At 37.4% G+C, this 16,357-nt stretch overlaps 2 protein-coding genes across 4 annotated transcripts in view; both read right to left on the bottom strand.

Moving 5' to 3' along the window:
• Window positions 1–750: 750 nt before the first annotated feature.
• LOC130834616 (mitotic spindle assembly checkpoint protein MAD2A-like) lies at window positions 751–4,327 on the bottom strand (the record flags this gene model as incomplete). Its single annotated transcript, XM_057704964.1, has 3 exons — window positions 751–2,354; window positions 3,078–3,181; window positions 4,182–4,327. Coding segments are annotated over 3 exons (423 nt in total), but the record flags the coding sequence as incomplete, so codon positions are not given.
• The window catches only part of LOC130834615 (cGMP-specific 3',5'-cyclic phosphodiesterase-like), a 77,446-nt gene continuing 65,308 nt past the window's right edge, over window positions 4,220–16,357 (bottom strand). For 2 of the 3 annotated variants that reach the window (XM_057704963.1, XM_057704962.1), the window contains exons 3-4: window positions 15,215–15,304; window positions 6,502–7,245 (exon numbers count right to left, since the gene is read on the bottom strand). In XM_057704963.1, coding sequence (XP_057560946.1) covers window positions 7,198–7,245; window positions 15,215–15,304 — 138 coding nt within the window. In that variant the 3' untranslated portion in view covers window positions 6,502–7,197. Of the gene's footprint in view, window positions 4,303–6,501; window positions 7,246–12,225; window positions 12,285–15,214; window positions 15,305–16,357 lie in introns of those variants that run through there. The other variant, XR_009048708.1, reaches the window with a different exon arrangement.

Raw genomic sequence — 16,357 nt, forward strand, 5'->3', positions numbered from 1 at the left:
ACCATCAACCTGAGTCATTTGGATAGATCACTGAGTAACACTAGTGACCCATTTATTACATAAAGATATACAGATCGCACAAATTTGTCACTGAAAATCCCTGGGGCTGCCCTAGTCCTCTGGTTTTCAGCCTTCCCTTTGATTCTTTACGTAGCTAATATTATTCCATTAAATTTTTCAGCACCAATTTTTGCTGTTTTCAAAAAAACAAGAGCCTAGCTGATGCAGACCTGATACTATAGAGTAACCTGTGGGCAACAGATTGTATGGCAGAAGCTTGTTATTGAGAGTTTCAAATCCAGAGCATTAATTTTTGGACATAACTCTTAAAGGAGAAGTAACATAATAAATCACAAATGAAAAGTACTAATATTAAAGGTCACTTAATTTGTCAAAAATACCCATGATAGAAATTTAAGCGTCATCAGTAATATACAATGGTGAGCTTTTTTGGGGGCGGGGAGGGGAAGAACCACATCATTATTCCCACTGTCTAACAGAGGGCGCATTCGGCGTTCCCTGAAGCAGTCATTGCTTTCTATAAAAACGTTCAAGCGTATTTCCTAAAAACAGGACCATGATTTTCAACACTCTCCATATTTTTACTCAAGTTCTATTTCTGCTTTCCTTCTCAACGCATATTTCAAATGTTAACAGATTATGAACAGCTCAAGAATTCAAATGTTGACTCTTGACCATCCCTAAATCAACAGTATTTCCGAGTAACTACTTTCTTATTTAGGAAGACTTGTGGGTGAACCTGTTAGATAGCTTCAACAACGCTTCAGAGACTGGCTTTTGCAACAGCATTCATGATACCCATCATCAAAAACGGGCACCTATTCGTCCAGCAGCTCTAAGAGATGGAAGAATATAAGACATTGCCCTTTATTCTTAACAAGCACACTGTTGGATCAGAGAGAAGATTATCCAGGTGAAACAACAAAGACAATACATAATGAAGTAAACTGTTTGGTTACTTCATAGTCCTCTGCTGTGTATTTTCCTCTCCTTCATAAGATCTCAAGCTTCAGTACTGTAATAAATACTACAGTACTACACGATCTGTGGTTGGTTGAATCCATGGGTATGGGGTAACCATGGATGTGGAGGGCTGGCTATAAGTTATACTGGGATTTTCAACTGCTTGGAGGGTCAGTGAGCCAATCCCTGCCCTGTTCAAGGGTCAACTGTATATGGAACATTAGACTGGCAGTAGGCTAAGAGTACAGAAAGGTTCTACAACTCAACATTTGCTAAACTGAATTAATTCCAAAGGACATTTATCATTTCATAAAAAGAACATTTATTTTAAATGTACTGTTGAGATGAAGGGGGTACAATAAAAGCTTGTCCATTAAAGTGAAAGTACCTCAAGACTTACTCAACTTTGAATTCTTAGGCTAACCATAGTAGGCACAAGAAATAATATGCTGCACTGAATCCATTATAACTATTTAACTGTATCAACACCACACCAATATAAGAATATTTTAAGACAAATTTAGAACATACACATTTAACTTTATTTCATCATTGTCCTTTAAAGCTTGATTTTATAAAACATAAAAAGACATTCTGAAAAGTTCAGTATCACAGGAATTTGAATAGCAGGACTATCCATGGCTTCATAGATTCGAGTTATATAAATTAAAATCAAATAATTGGAAAACTTTTCAATATGGAAACTATACAAATAAATGGCAAAGGGACCTAACAGGATCAATATTTCATTACTTATGGACTATCATTAGTTCCTTTCAAGATCTAAACACATGTTCTCAATAGTCATATTTCTTTTGCTCTATTTTATATTTAGATATTTCTGTATACTCTGAGTCAAGGTGCTTGACCAAAAGGTCTGATTTAGAAAGACATTTAGCTGTATTGCAAAAGTTTTTCCATCTACAGTTACCATCGTCAAAGGAACTGACATTACAATGCTGATGTAATCTGCTAGTTCCCTTTGGAACAGTGTGCAATAACTTACGTCAACCCTATGGAAAGTGAAACAGGTACCAAGGAATGGAACGATTATGCACAGATTCAGTAAAGCATAATGTTAAGTTTTCCCCATCTAAAAATTAACCAGTGAAATAAAACACATCAACTACAGTTGATTTGGTTTCAGGAAAACCACATTTGAGAATACAAGTACATTATACTGTCTTTATCTCATCCTCAGTCGTTGACAGGAATTTTGTAGGCTACCATGCTATTTACTTTGTGAATTGTAGTAGTAAATGAACGAAGACGAACTTCCTCAGAATTGGTAATGAACTGTGGTCCCGACTCTTCCCATTTTTCAGGTACAACCAAATCTCTGTCTGTATAAATCAGGAGATCAAATGAACCTAAATTGCAGATAAAATCATTGAACTACATTATTTTTTCAAAAGTAAAACTGCCTGCCCTATCTCCCTCACATTTTGAACCACTCATAGTGTTAGAAAAGTAGTTTAGCCTGGTCTGTAATAACTAGTTAATTGCTTTTCCTCAATGGAAATTTACTGTAGTACAGAAAATATTGCACTCCTTCACTTTATCTTAGGAAAACTTCAAGTTTTTTTCTTTTCTTTAAAGAGGAAACCCGTTAAAGATATTTGTAGAAAGTGTATAATCAGTAACATGGGATAACATGAATATAACCTACAGGAGAACTGACATCTTGGTTCTGTGATTGCAGTATCCTAGTGCCTAGAACAGAGTCTGGCACATAGTAGGTATTCAGGACACATGTGATGTTTCAAGGAGTAAGGAAGGTAGACAAGTAAGACACAATTATAGCTGTAGTCTTAAATATATATCAATACATAAAAATGTATAAGAAATTAAGGAAGGAATTACATTAAAACATTCAAGGGTGAGTACTGTGGAATACTTTAATTCCTTTCTTTTCAGCATTTCCAAATTTTACAGAATGCATATAACATTACTTTTCCTTTATAATGCTTCCTTAGTTTTATTACATGATATTGATAACTAAGAAAAAATTTAATAAAATGGTAATTCTTAAAATAGTAGCTTAGTCTTTTCCCCAACAAATTTAAGTCAATGTGAAGTTGTATAATACTTACAAGAAACTTCCAACAGTGGCAGAAATGTCACTGTAGCTGTCATCTGTCTGATCACTGAACGGATTTCATCTTGGATAGCTTTCTGAGACTTTTCTCTGGGTGCACTATCAAAGAGATCAAATCAGTTTAAGTTTTAATGACTTACTGAAAACATCTGTAAGGTTATTTATCTGATTTAATGACTCCAAAATCAAAGAAGTAATACATTAAAAAGGAGTGTTTTTAAAAAATGAGTGTATCATTAGGACCCATACCACAGTAGACATACTATGTATTTTTATTATTTCATTTATCCTTCTAATCATTTTTTTAGGGTTGGTCTTAGTATCAGGTCATTCTGTATCAGATGACCAGAAAATTTGCCAAGTGCTTCAAGTTAGGAAAGCTTCAGCACCTCTTAAAAAATAAAAATAACAGTGGTATCTAAAATGTTTAATGGATATAGTCATTTTGGCATTTTTAGTAATGCCTAAATGTCTAATTCCCTATTGTCTAAAATAAGATATTAAATTGTATATCAAATTATTTTTATAAGCTAAACATTTCCTAAAATAGACCAAAGGCTTCAGAAGCAAACTACATTTCATTATGAGAAATGGTTCTGAATTTACAGGTAAGTATGCCTAGGACAATGCTAGACATCAGCATATAATGATGCGCATTTCCCATTCCGGTGGTCTGGAAACTTCAGGGTTTATGAAGTGTCTTAGGAAATCTGTGGCATTAAGTGCAATGCAACAGAGTTGCACCTTAAGCTGGGAGAGTCTAGGATAATCCCTTATGGTTAAAAGTAGTTTTAAACAATTCATTAAATGGGCCACCTAGTACATCATATGTAGTTTTGCATATACCACCATAAATACTACAATCTGAAATTCACCAATTTAGACTAAAGGCAATTATGTTAAAAGTACTAGAAGTTAATGACATGCTAAAGTCATAAGCACAATTCTTTTCCACAGGAGACTGAAGATCAAATTAAACATTGTAGAAAAAACTATACCTTATATGAAACTTGTTCAATATCATTAGAACTCATTTAGTAAAGACAACAAGTTTTAGAACAAGCATATTAAGGTGGAAATAATTTAAATTCCTACTTACCTGTCATCTTTTGCAGTCTTGTCACACTCAATATCAAACTGCCATCTTTCAAGGACCTCCCCACTTTCAATATTTGAGATGACTACCACCAATTTCTGAACTGAACACTTGTATAACCATTCTGTAATACATAACAAAGCATCTTTTTTGGTTCACGGAAATACAAAGCAATTCTTTTCTTAGGTCCTACTTCCGATCCTCAGCAAATTTCTACCACTGCTATTATGGATCTCCTCCAAATTATACAGAAAACTTGCCCCATCAATAACCTAGCTCCTGTTTTCAAATTCTCAGTAAGCAAGACCACTGGCTGAAAGTGAGGATGGGGATGCAGCACTGAGATTTGAGGAGAGAGGAGAAAGGAACAGATAGCAAAACATACCCCCCAAAAAAGAGCTAATGGTTTTGATCCCCACAAACCAATTCTCTCTGTAGCATGTTTTACTTTAGGGAATATCACAATTCTACCCCATTACATCTACCTAAAAAACCTAGAAAGTATTCTAGATTCTTCCTTCTACTTAACCCTCCATCAAATCAATCCCTCAATTGCCCAAACAGAAGTGTAACAAATCCACCCCTAGTCTGGATTATGCAAAAGCCTCCTTACCAGCTTCCCTGCTTCCAGACCCAGGGTTTTCCCTGCATATGAACAAATATGGAAATCAAAATCTATCATGTCAAATCATGTGGCTCTGGGTTAGAGATTAAACAAAGAAAACTGTTCATCCTTAACACTCTGGCCACACAGATCTTTAAATGACAGCAAATGTTTCCTGGCTTAAAAAAAAAAAAAAAATCCAGCACCTCTTTTGCATGGCAACTTGCCAACTCTTCACAATCCTGCCTCAGCTTTCCTGCATGGCCTCGCCTCCAGTTTACACCCAAGCAAACACTGTGCCGAAATACTAGACACATTCCCTCCAATTCTGATCCACGAGGGAGGCGAAAATCAATGGTGCAGAGAGATAATAAGGATATACCAGTGAGCATTTTCCATAGGTATTAAGAAGCAAAGTACTTAAGCTACACACAAACAGTGACCTCACGAAGACCTGCATTTGTGACATAATATTTTAGAAGACTTTTAATACCCCAATCATTTGTCGCAGCTCAAACAGCAGGGATCTTCCTCTTCTCCTCCTCAGTTCTCCTCTTTTAATTCTACTTGCTCTTTTCCCTTTGATTCAAGCCAATCTGGCAGGGCACACACTCCAACTTACCACCTTATTTTAAATCCAGTCTATGCTGTCTCTGGTAGCTGATGTTATTTTTAGAACATGAAAGGTTGAGAAAACACTATGTTTTAAGATCTTTTTAATTGAAGAATGGTTGGTTTATAATGTTTCAGGTGTACAGCAGAGTGACTCAGTTTTTACACACACACACACACACACACACACACACACGTATAGTCTTTTTCAGATTCTTTTCCAGTATAGGTTATTAGAAGATATTGAATACAGTTTCTTGTCCTATACAGTAGGTCCTTATTGTTTAAGATATTATTTTAATTAACAAGCAGAGTTCCTCGTTTATCATCTGACCAGTTTTAAGGAAAGAGACTAAAGCCTCAAAGTACTCTTAGGACTTTTGGTGGTTTCACAGTATCTCCACACATCCTTTGATGCTGCTCTCTTCAAGAGGTGGGACCTAACTGCCCTCCCTGAGTTTGGGCCGGACGTGAGGCCTGGCTTCTAATGAACAGCTACCGTGAAGCGAAGGTGAACAACTCGGACGTACAAGGCGCTGCTGCTTCCTCCTTGCTCACCCTCTGCCGTGTGTCAAGGACACAGAGTGACCTACAGAGAGGCCTGCTTGGCCGGGAACTGAGGCCTCCTGCCAGCAGCCACGCGAGCGAGCCCTCTGGGAAGTGCACGCTCCAGCGTGAGTCAGGCCTCCCTGCTGCATCCTGAGTGCAGCCACGGGCAGGGAACCTGGGCCAGAACCACCCAGCCAGCTAGGCCGCTCTGGCAGTCCTGAACCACAGAAACCGAGATAGGAAAGGCTCGTGTTCAGAATCACTAAGCTTAGGGTAATCTGTTATGCTGTAAGAGATCACTAATGTCATACACAGGATCATCAAATAATGTGTAATAATCAAATGCATCTGGAAGTTCTAAATCCAGGTCATCTTCACTTTATTTCACTGCTACCAAGTGATGCAAAAAAAAAAAAAAAAAAGAGAGAGAGAGAGATAAGATATGATTCAAAAATTTTATAAGATCACCAACTCTATACTTTTATTTGAATTCCACCCAGAATATTAATTTTCACTTTATGGTAGAAGAGAAACAAGTAAGAACTTTTAGGTGAGGATTTAATAAGAAGGAATACAGAGTACATAGTTTTTAAAGCACTTTGCCTATATAATCTTAGCTCTTAGATGAATAAAGATGTTTGCATACATATATCTATTGAGAGCAGCAATTTCACTGACAACTACCTTAACTCTTTAAGAATGCATGAACATTATTTAATAATCAAAATCCATCCCAAGGTCTCATTATGTGGTTCTGGGTCAGATATTATACAAAGAAATTATTTTCGCTTACCTGCAGCTGGTTCCAGACCTCTACTAGCCATAATTCAGTATCTATATAAAACTTCTCAAAATTAAACTTACAAATGCTCTATCAAATGAAAAATGCAAGGCATTCCAACAACTGCTGGAATTCTAAAAGTACCAATGAAGATTAACTTTATATTGAATAAAACATAGCATTCAGTCTGAACCAAATTTTCTGAGCACTGAAAATAAGATTTGGGTAAATATAGCCTACCATTAACTTAACTTTCAGTCTCAAGCTTTTATTCATTCTTTCTTCTCCTGGATCAGTAGTGTAGCCTCAGGGATTTAACTTACTAGCACTATGTTTTTCATCTGATGCTCTTAAGAAATGTTTTTTTCCTTAGGAAAGTGGTTACCATCTTCTTCTTTGTAAAATACACTTGTTTGTTATTCAAAGGGTAATGTGGAAAAAAAAAAAAGGAAAAGATCTTCACCATCACCATATCAAGTCCAGTACCAATGGAAACTTTTCGGAGTATTTCTGTTTTGTTTCTAAAACAAATATCACAGGGGAATAAATGCAATGCACAATTTATAAGTTTTCAAAAAACACATAAGTAGCCAATTCTTTAAGACTAAAATAGATCTAGATCAACTGACAGTCTGCAATTAAACTCTGCTTATTCTTGTAGCTCTATTTTCATCTAGTCTGACTTCGAATTGTAGGATTATGTATAAAGCTGTAACGTTTATCTGTTCCAAGCTTACGGGTCAAGTTTAAGAAAAGCCCTAGTCAGTACTGCGAGCTGAAGATCATAGGCAAGCATCCACCCTGCCTCCACCCTCTCACAGAAAGCATGTTCCAGCTTCCTCTCTTAAGCCTGTGGGATAAACACAGCAGGGATCTGCTGTATGAAACCACAGTTTTCGGCCTTCCTCTGTGATTCCTCCAGCTCCTGAAATCCACAGACTTTCCTTCGAACTTATGTGTTGAATATTGAACTTATTTAACATCTGTCTTGCTACCATGCATTGATATTGGCTTTTTGGTATATAAGGTCTCCCTCTCATTGAAATTGAAAAAAAAAGTTTCAAGTATCTTCCTTGCTTCATTTTTTTTTTCATATCCTCACTGCCTAGACCAGGGCTCTACTTAGTGCAGTGATTCAACAATTACTTTCAAAGCAAGATAATTTAGGAGGGGATTAGCAGATAAAGTTATGTACCTTAAATTCTAGAAAACATTTACTTTTGTATATTGCAGCTAGAATGACACATTTGATTCCATTAATGCTTTACTTTACGATTTTCAGCAGACATTAAATCTCTGATTCATCAAAGTATTGTACTTATTTCATAAAAATCTCATAAAATTAGCTGATATTTTTTGAAGTTTGTCAGTTTTCTTTTAAAAGAATATATAAACAACTGGATATTTAGCTAAAAATGCTCCCTTATACTGTAAAAAAACTTACCATAAATCTTTTATTATAACTGTTACATTTCATCAAAGAATTATAAGTATATCATCAAATATGATAAAATAAAATCAAAATGATAAAAACAGAGAAGGAGGATAAGAGCTCTGATTCCAAATTAGATTTTTACTTAATAAAAATTGGAGTTGACATTCAACCAAGAGAAAACAGGTTATGCCTAGCCTGATATTATTGGATAGAATCTCTACCTCAGATCAATACAAAATTTTCATAGAACTTGCATTATTTCACAATGTCCTGGCTTCTACCTCATTGGTGCAACCCCTACAAATTAAAAAAAGAAAAAAAAGCACTCATCGCTACCATGTCATAACAAGCAATACTTCAAGAGAGGGCAGGATTTCAGAAATAGGTCATCTGAGCTAGAAAGAGTTGAGTTTCCCTGCACTTCTTTACTAAACATAAAAGAAACGTCTGCTTATAGAAATAAGTAACGCACGTGACAAAAATAAAAAACGGATCCAAGTGCCCAGGTCTGAAAAATCCAGCGTTAAGCCTGAAAGAAATGTAACAGCAGCCCTAAACATTCACACACTTGCTGCAAATTTTTTTCATGATGCTTCCTGTGCATATCACAGAGCACACTGGCCCAGATGAACATGAAACATGCTCCTGTAACTCTTTCATCCCTGGTAAAAATTTCTTCTTGTTTACTAGATGGAGTCCCCTTAAGACATTACAGAGGATGTGACTCTGATCCCTCTTTCTCTCCCCCGCCCCTGCTCCCCTGCCTTCTTTCTCCCTGCTACCCCTCTCTCTCTTTTTAAAAAGTTTGTCTGCAGAGTGGTCTCAACACTTGACGTTGAAGAACCATCAGGATGCAGCCAGCTCTCCTTGTCTCCACCTTCGAGCCCTGCTTCTACAATATGTGAAGCCGCATCTCCCATCAGTGTACCTCCCACCCCCAAATCAACAGGAATCTACATGTTGACTGCAGTGGCTCAAGAAAACACTGAGGGGGAAGAAAAGAGAGTGCAGTCGTCATCCACGGCAGAATTTTAAGAAACCCTCTTGTCTAGGCTTGAATCTGAGCTTCGCCAGTTTTTAGTTCTGTGACTTTGGCCAAGTTCCCTAAATGTCCCGTGTCTCCGTTTCATCATCTGTTAAGTGGGAATAAAATAATAACTACCTCCTATGGTTGTTATGAAGATTAAATGAAAGAATATATGTCAAGTCCTTAGAATAGCTTCCACAGGATAGGCAGTTATTTCCAAAGTCCTACCCTGTCTTTCCTCTAACTATTCTATTATACAGCCTGCGCTGTCTCTCTTCTCTCCCTTGACCCCTTTACTTTTTGTCTTCATTCATTTTCTCTAGCCAATAGCTCTGTGACCTTTCCAAAATAAATTATTTTAGCTTCCTCTAGCTTCTCCAGTCCCCACCCTACCCCCACCACACTGCCCATTAATTCCATTGTCTTAGAAGGGAGTACAGAGAGGAGAAAATTGCAAAAGCTTATCCTTTATGATTCAAAAATAATTCTGTCATAGAGGTTTTAGGAATATCTATGATCCTGACTTCTAAAAAGGCATTGTGCTATTACACTTATGGTTATAACACGGATGAAAAGAACTCTCGAAAAATTTTAATTAGTTGAAATACTTCCCAAGAAGAGAGGCAGATGCAGTGATTACAGATTTTACTGAATCTTAAAAATCTTTCTGAATTTTCTGGACTGTGTTGTAGTTCAGACTTTAGCATTCAATAGTCAACTGCTCCATTCAAGCAGCTCTTCAGAGTTGGCACCTTAAGAAATTAGAGTCACGAAAAGGTACCAAGACATGTTATGAACAACCACATTTCATCTTAGGTTCCTTGGTAATTAGTCGGAATGAGTACAATTGGACTAACACAGAGAGAAGAAACCAAATTCACTTTGCCTCATTTATGAGGAAAAACAATGAAAAGTCTTTTTCTTTTAAGCGTAAAGTGTGTTAGAGGGTAACAGACCAGTTAAGTCAGGGACGGTGCTGGATTGTCATTTGATCTCAGCTGACTGGTTATAATGTGGCTGATGACCTCTGCATGCAACTTATCATTCCTTGTTTCTCCTAAAAGTTTGCTTAGTTCTAGATCTCCTTTCAAAAGTAACAGCTGACATTTATCAATCACTTCCAGTGTGCCAGGAAATATGTTAAGCCCTTTGCATGCACAAACGCATTTAATCTTCACAACAACCCTATGAGGTGGGTCCTTTTATAACATACCTCATTGTGCAGATGAGGGAACTGAAGAACGAAGGGATTCACCAATTCCATCCTGGCTACTCATCAAGTAAGTGGTGAAGATGGGATTCAAGCCCACAGCAAGCAATCTTAAGAATTACTCCCAAAAGCCTTACTGTGACTCTATTTTGATTTCAAACGCTCGTGGGAGAAAGAGTACTTTTCTACTGTGTGTACACAACAGCAAACATTGCCCTGAGTTTGTTTACGTAGCTGTAAATTTAAAGATAATTCTGGAAGTCATATATTGCATCTTCTTAGGGGCCGTGGTTCTCAGTCAGCCAGATTACTTTTTATTCTACAACAGCCACGCTGAGCGTATGCCTGTTTTTCCGACTGTTTCTCTTCATTCCTTTTTTCTGAAGAAATAATTCTCACAGGAAATAATTTCAAACCGGGCAGTGTGAGCGTGGGAGGAGAGGGAACAAGGGGGAGAGGACAGAGAATGGGGAGGGTCAGCAAGATGTTTAAAAAGCTGTATTCGGAAACCTTCCCATCAGTAAAGTTACTAAGACTCCAGTGAAGTTACTGAAGGTTTTTTTTTTTTTTTTAATCTCATGAAATGCTTCGTGTGAAAAAAACTTTTGTGGAAACAAGTGAAGAGCCCAGCCTTATATCAAGTCATCACAGGGTAAAACAGAGGCAGCAGGAGAGGATGAGGGAGTGTGGAGGCAGACAGCCCTGAGGATCCTGAGGAACCCAGCAGGACGCTTAGGGAGAGCTCTGGACAATCCCAATCTGGGGACCTGTAGCTGAATCCACTTTAATCAGGTCTGTAGGTGAGCGGACGGCTCTTGACTGAGAGTGGGGTTATTCATTCACGTAATCAAACTGAATGGCGACGATTTTTTTAAATTGACAGTACCATGTGTTGCCTCAGATGTGAAGCAACTGGAACTCTCATTCATTGCTGGTAAGAAAGTATATGGTACAGCCACTTTGGATAGGAGCTTGCAAGTTTCTCATACAATTAAACATATACCCACCCATGACCTGGAAATTCCCCTCATATATTTACCAAAGAGAAATGAAAACATGTTCACAAAAAGACTTGCACACAAACATCAACAGCGGCTTTTCTCCTAACAAGACAAAACCTGGAAACAACTCAATGTCTGTCAATGGATGAATGGATATTCAGATTGTGGCACACCCATACCATGGAATAACCACCATAAAAAGGAACACACCATGGACACATGCAACAGCATGGATGAATCTCACAAGCATTACGCTACGTGAGGGAAGCCAGACATACAAGACTACCTCCTGTATGATTCCACGTATATGGCTTCTATGACACTCTAGAAAAGGCAGAACAATAGTGATGGAAAACAGAGCGGTGATTCTTGGGGGCTGGGGGTTGAGGGAGGAGGAGCAGATCAACTCCAAGCGGTACAGGGAAACATCTGAGGTGACAGAAATGTTCTGTATCTTGATTACAGTGGTGTTTATATGACTACACATGCATGTGTCAAAATCTCATCAAATTATACACTTCAAATGGGTGAATTATATGGTACGTAATTTACACCTCACTACAGCAGGGGGTTTTGTTATTGGTGTTTTAGTTTACATCACCCTCACTGGTAACCATAAAGACAGAAGTGCACGGATCCAGAGGACGCTCTCTTACAGAAGGGCAGTCTCACCTGCTTCACCCTGGGGTTTTTGTTGCTCATGGCTTCCCCCAATCCCCACTGTTCATGGTACTTAGGAAGAGAGATTTCACCAGAGTGTGATTCAAGCTGAGTCTCTCGGCCAGTACAAAGTTGTTTTTTCAGGCCATGGTTTTAAAACATACTTACAAATTAAAAGCTGAACATCATCTTCTTAAGTGCACACAATCATAGTCCTTGGTTTATAACTAGGGCAGCCAGATAAAATATAGGACATCCAGTCAAATTTAATTTTAGATGAACAACAAATAATTTTTTTAATATAACTATGTCCCCAATATTGCATAAGACATGGTTTTTATTTGCTTTATCTGGCGATCCGATTAAGAACACTACTGGTCCATGCATGGCCTTTTCAATTTTATTTATTCATTCACAATTAATTAGCTAATCAATTATTTAAGCTCATTTGCATGTTTTCGCTACCGGGATTTTCAGTAACTGTGGCTGTAACTACCCTCTTAAGAAACCACATAGCAACTCTAAGGCACTGAGAACTTATCTTAGACGACTGAGAAGTGACTGATTTAGGATCCTGTTCATCAAATTGTGATCTGCGGACACTGGCATCAACTTGGTGCTTGTTAGAAAAGAACCTCACTCAGGTCTCACCTAGACCGCCTGAACTCAGAATCTGCATTTTAAAAGTCATATGCATAGATAGTCAGTGGGAAGTTGTTGTCTAACAAAGGGAGTCCAACTCCAGGATGGAAGATGCCTTAGAGGACTGGGGCGGGGAGGGTGGGGGGCACTCGAGGTGGGGGGAGTCAAGGAAGGGAGGGAATATGGGGATATGTGTATAAAAAAAGATGATTGAACTTGGTGTACCCCCCAAAAAATAATAAAGAAATAAATAAAAAAAGTCATATGCACATTACTGTTTTAGAAGCACTGATTTAGAAAGCTGTGTTTCAGGAAAATTCCCAAGGGCATATGCAGGGTGGATTAAAGGAAAATTGACTTAAAGTACAAAAACCCCTTACAAGAATATTTTAAAAGTTTAGGCATTACTTCAAGATCTGAATTATGGTACAGGCAGCAGGAATGAAAAGAAAGAAATCGAAATGAGAAACACTAACAGAAAAAAAAAGCGATGGGACTTGGTAAAGGACTGGATGGGGGAGGGAAAGGAAAGATATCAGAATCCGAATATAAATCAAGTAGAACCAGCAAAGTGTTTCTCGTATTCTTGGCAGTGGTTCTCAACCCTAGCAGCACATGATAACCACCTGGGAGCTTTAAGAAATACTGATGTATATGCCAAGTTGTGGGATTGCTGGGTCATATGGTAGTTCTATTTTTAGTTTTTTAAGGAACCTCCATACTGTTTTCCATAGTGGCTGTACCAATATTCATTCCCACCAACAGTGTTAGAGGGATCCCTTTTCTCCGCACCCTCTCCAGCATTTACTGTTCTTAGATTTTCTGATGATGGCCATTCTGACTGGTGTAAGGTGATACCTCATTGTGGCTTTGACTTGCATTTCTCTAATGATGAGTGATGTTGAGCATCTTTTCATGTGTTTGTTAGCCATCTGCATGTCTTCTCTGGAGAAATGGGTATATACCCTGAGAAAACCATAATCCAAAAAGAAACATGTGCCACAATGTTCACTGCAGCACTGTTTACAATAGCCAGGACATGGAAGCAACCTAAATGCCCATCAACAGATGAATGGATAAAAAAGATGTGGCACATATATACAATGGAATATTACTCAGCCATAAGAAAGAATGAAATTGAGTTATTTGTAATGAGGTGGATGGACCTAGAGTCTGTCATACAGAGCAAAGTAAGCCAGAAAGAGAAAAACAAATACTGTGTGCTAACTCATGTATGTGGAATCTAAAAAAAATGGTACTGATGAACCCAGTGATAGGGCAAGAATATAGATGCAGATGTAGAGAACGGATTCGAGGACACGGGGTGGGGGGTGAAGGGGAAGCTGGGATGAAGTGAGAAAGTAGCACTGACATGTACGCTACCAAATGTAAAATAGCTAGCTAGTGGAAAGCTGCTGCATAACACAGGGAGATCAACTGGATGATGGGTGATGACTTAGAGGGGTGAGATAGGGAGGACAGGAAGGAGTCGTGGGAGGGAGGGGATACGGGGATATATGTATAAATACAGCTGATTCACTTTGGTGTACAGCAGAAACTGGCACAACTGTGTAAAGCAATTATACGCCAATAAAGAGCTTAAAAAAAATAGAAATACTGATGTGCCTGGGTCCCAACCCCAGAGATTCTGATTTAAGGTGAAACCTGGGCATGAGAACTTCTAAATGCTCCACAGGTGATTCTAATGTGTAGCCAAGATTAAGAACCACAAACATGGGCTCTTCCAATCTATTTGTTTTCACTTAAAGAAATGATTTTCAACTCTGGCTACACTTCAGAATTATCTGGGGAGCTTTAAAAATGTATCAGTATCTAGACCTACCTCTTAGAGATCTTGATTTAATTGGTAACGTTTTAGAGTTTCACAGTTGATTGTAATGTGCAGACAGGACTGAGAACATTCATTTGAAGCGCTCAGTTTAAATGATAATGTAGTAACTATTTTTTTTTCAAATAAATGTAAAATGAAGAGAGAATTCAGTGCTTACAGAATCCAAACCTTCTAGTTAGATGAAATATAAACTAACTTATTTTCAATGGCTTGTTATAATTTCACAATAAATCTTGCTTGGACTTGGCTACAATTTCCATTTTTTCAAACCTCATTTTGCATCCAAACAAAAAAATCAGCTGACGACCACTGCAAATGGATAACCATTTATGAAATAAGCGTTTTTGAGATGTTTAAAATATAATATGAAATAAACTGATTACAACCACAATAGCAATTATGTATCTTAGGCGACAGTAAGGTCCTCAGGAAAGAGAGGTACAGAAATGACATGTCTAAAATTTATTTCTAGGTCAAAGTAAAGTATCAGGATTCAACCCTATTACTCAAGTCTAAATAAAACACATCAAGCAGAACATTTAAGCACTTTATAGTTAACTTGTCACTATAGCATTATTTCATAAGTGCGCAAAGTGAAAAATTTTTTTTCAAAAAAGAAAAATGTTTCCAAATGACCTTTTATAAAATGGAAAACTGGCTTACCTCTTCCCTATGATTCTTAATTGGCATACAAAGAATACTTTGTGTCTTGTAGCCTGTAATTTGGTCAACTTCTGCATTGAACCGAGGATCCTAGTAAGGAAGAAGAAATTCAATTTAGTGACTGACCTGTTCAAAGACTGATTTGATTTTTCTGGTTTATAGGAGTAGAGAAATCTAACCTTTGACTCACCTTGTTGCTCTGAATGACAATTTTATCATTGTAAGAGGCATCAAAGCATATAAGTACACATCATCTTGGACAAAGATAAATTTAAGGGTTTTTTAGCAGCTAGTATTTATGAAAAAATACAGATGGAAACAAATGTGAAGAAATAAAGGAAATTCAAAATATTAACCAATTTAGACAGCCTCACTTAAACTCGGGGGAAAGTGGCAACTCTCCCCCTCTGTAATACTGTTTGCCTATTCCCATCTCACTGATTCTTCTGAAAAAGAAACGCATCTTTGGTCTGAAACTTTTCCTGTAAAACCCATCACCTCCAAAATGACCATTCCAATACTGACTTGACTTCCCTCATAATGACTGTTTATATATTTCCTCACTGTTCTGTATTTCTATCTCAGATGTGCATAAGAATTAAAATCTTACCTTTTTTGTATATAATAAAACTGCATGGCCTTCATCTATAATCAATTGCTCAATCTTTTGAATCTCTCTCCCCTTTTACAAAATACATCCTTGCACATTCAATAATCACAAAGGACTTCTGAAAAGTGTAAAATTTCTAAATGTGGCTTAAAGAAAGAAAGATACAGGCTATTTTCCATTAAACCAGATTGAGAAGATTAGAGGTAGGCTGTAAACTCTACGAGGGGCTTTTTTTGGTTCATCACTGTATTCCCAATATTAGCACAGGAACTCAGAAACATTTGTTCAATAAATGAAGGAAATCATGATATCATTAACAAATGATATCACAGTTATCCAATGTGATCATTTTTAGCTTACTATAGTTTAAAGCAAATCTTATAGGTAGGAGGAAAAATATACTTGAGGAAATGGACAGAGACCAGTATATGAGCTACAATTAGAATGGAAGCAAACATACCAGAACATAAACATCTGAATGCATATTGTTCCCTTCAAAGCAACTGCCTTGGGAACTTACATGCTCAACCTAA

This window comes from Hippopotamus amphibius, chromosome 13 (assembly GCF_030028045.1).
Source record: "Hippopotamus amphibius kiboko isolate mHipAmp2 chromosome 13, mHipAmp2.hap2, whole genome shotgun sequence".
NCBI lineage: Eukaryota > Metazoa > Chordata > Mammalia > Artiodactyla > Hippopotamidae > Hippopotamus > Hippopotamus amphibius.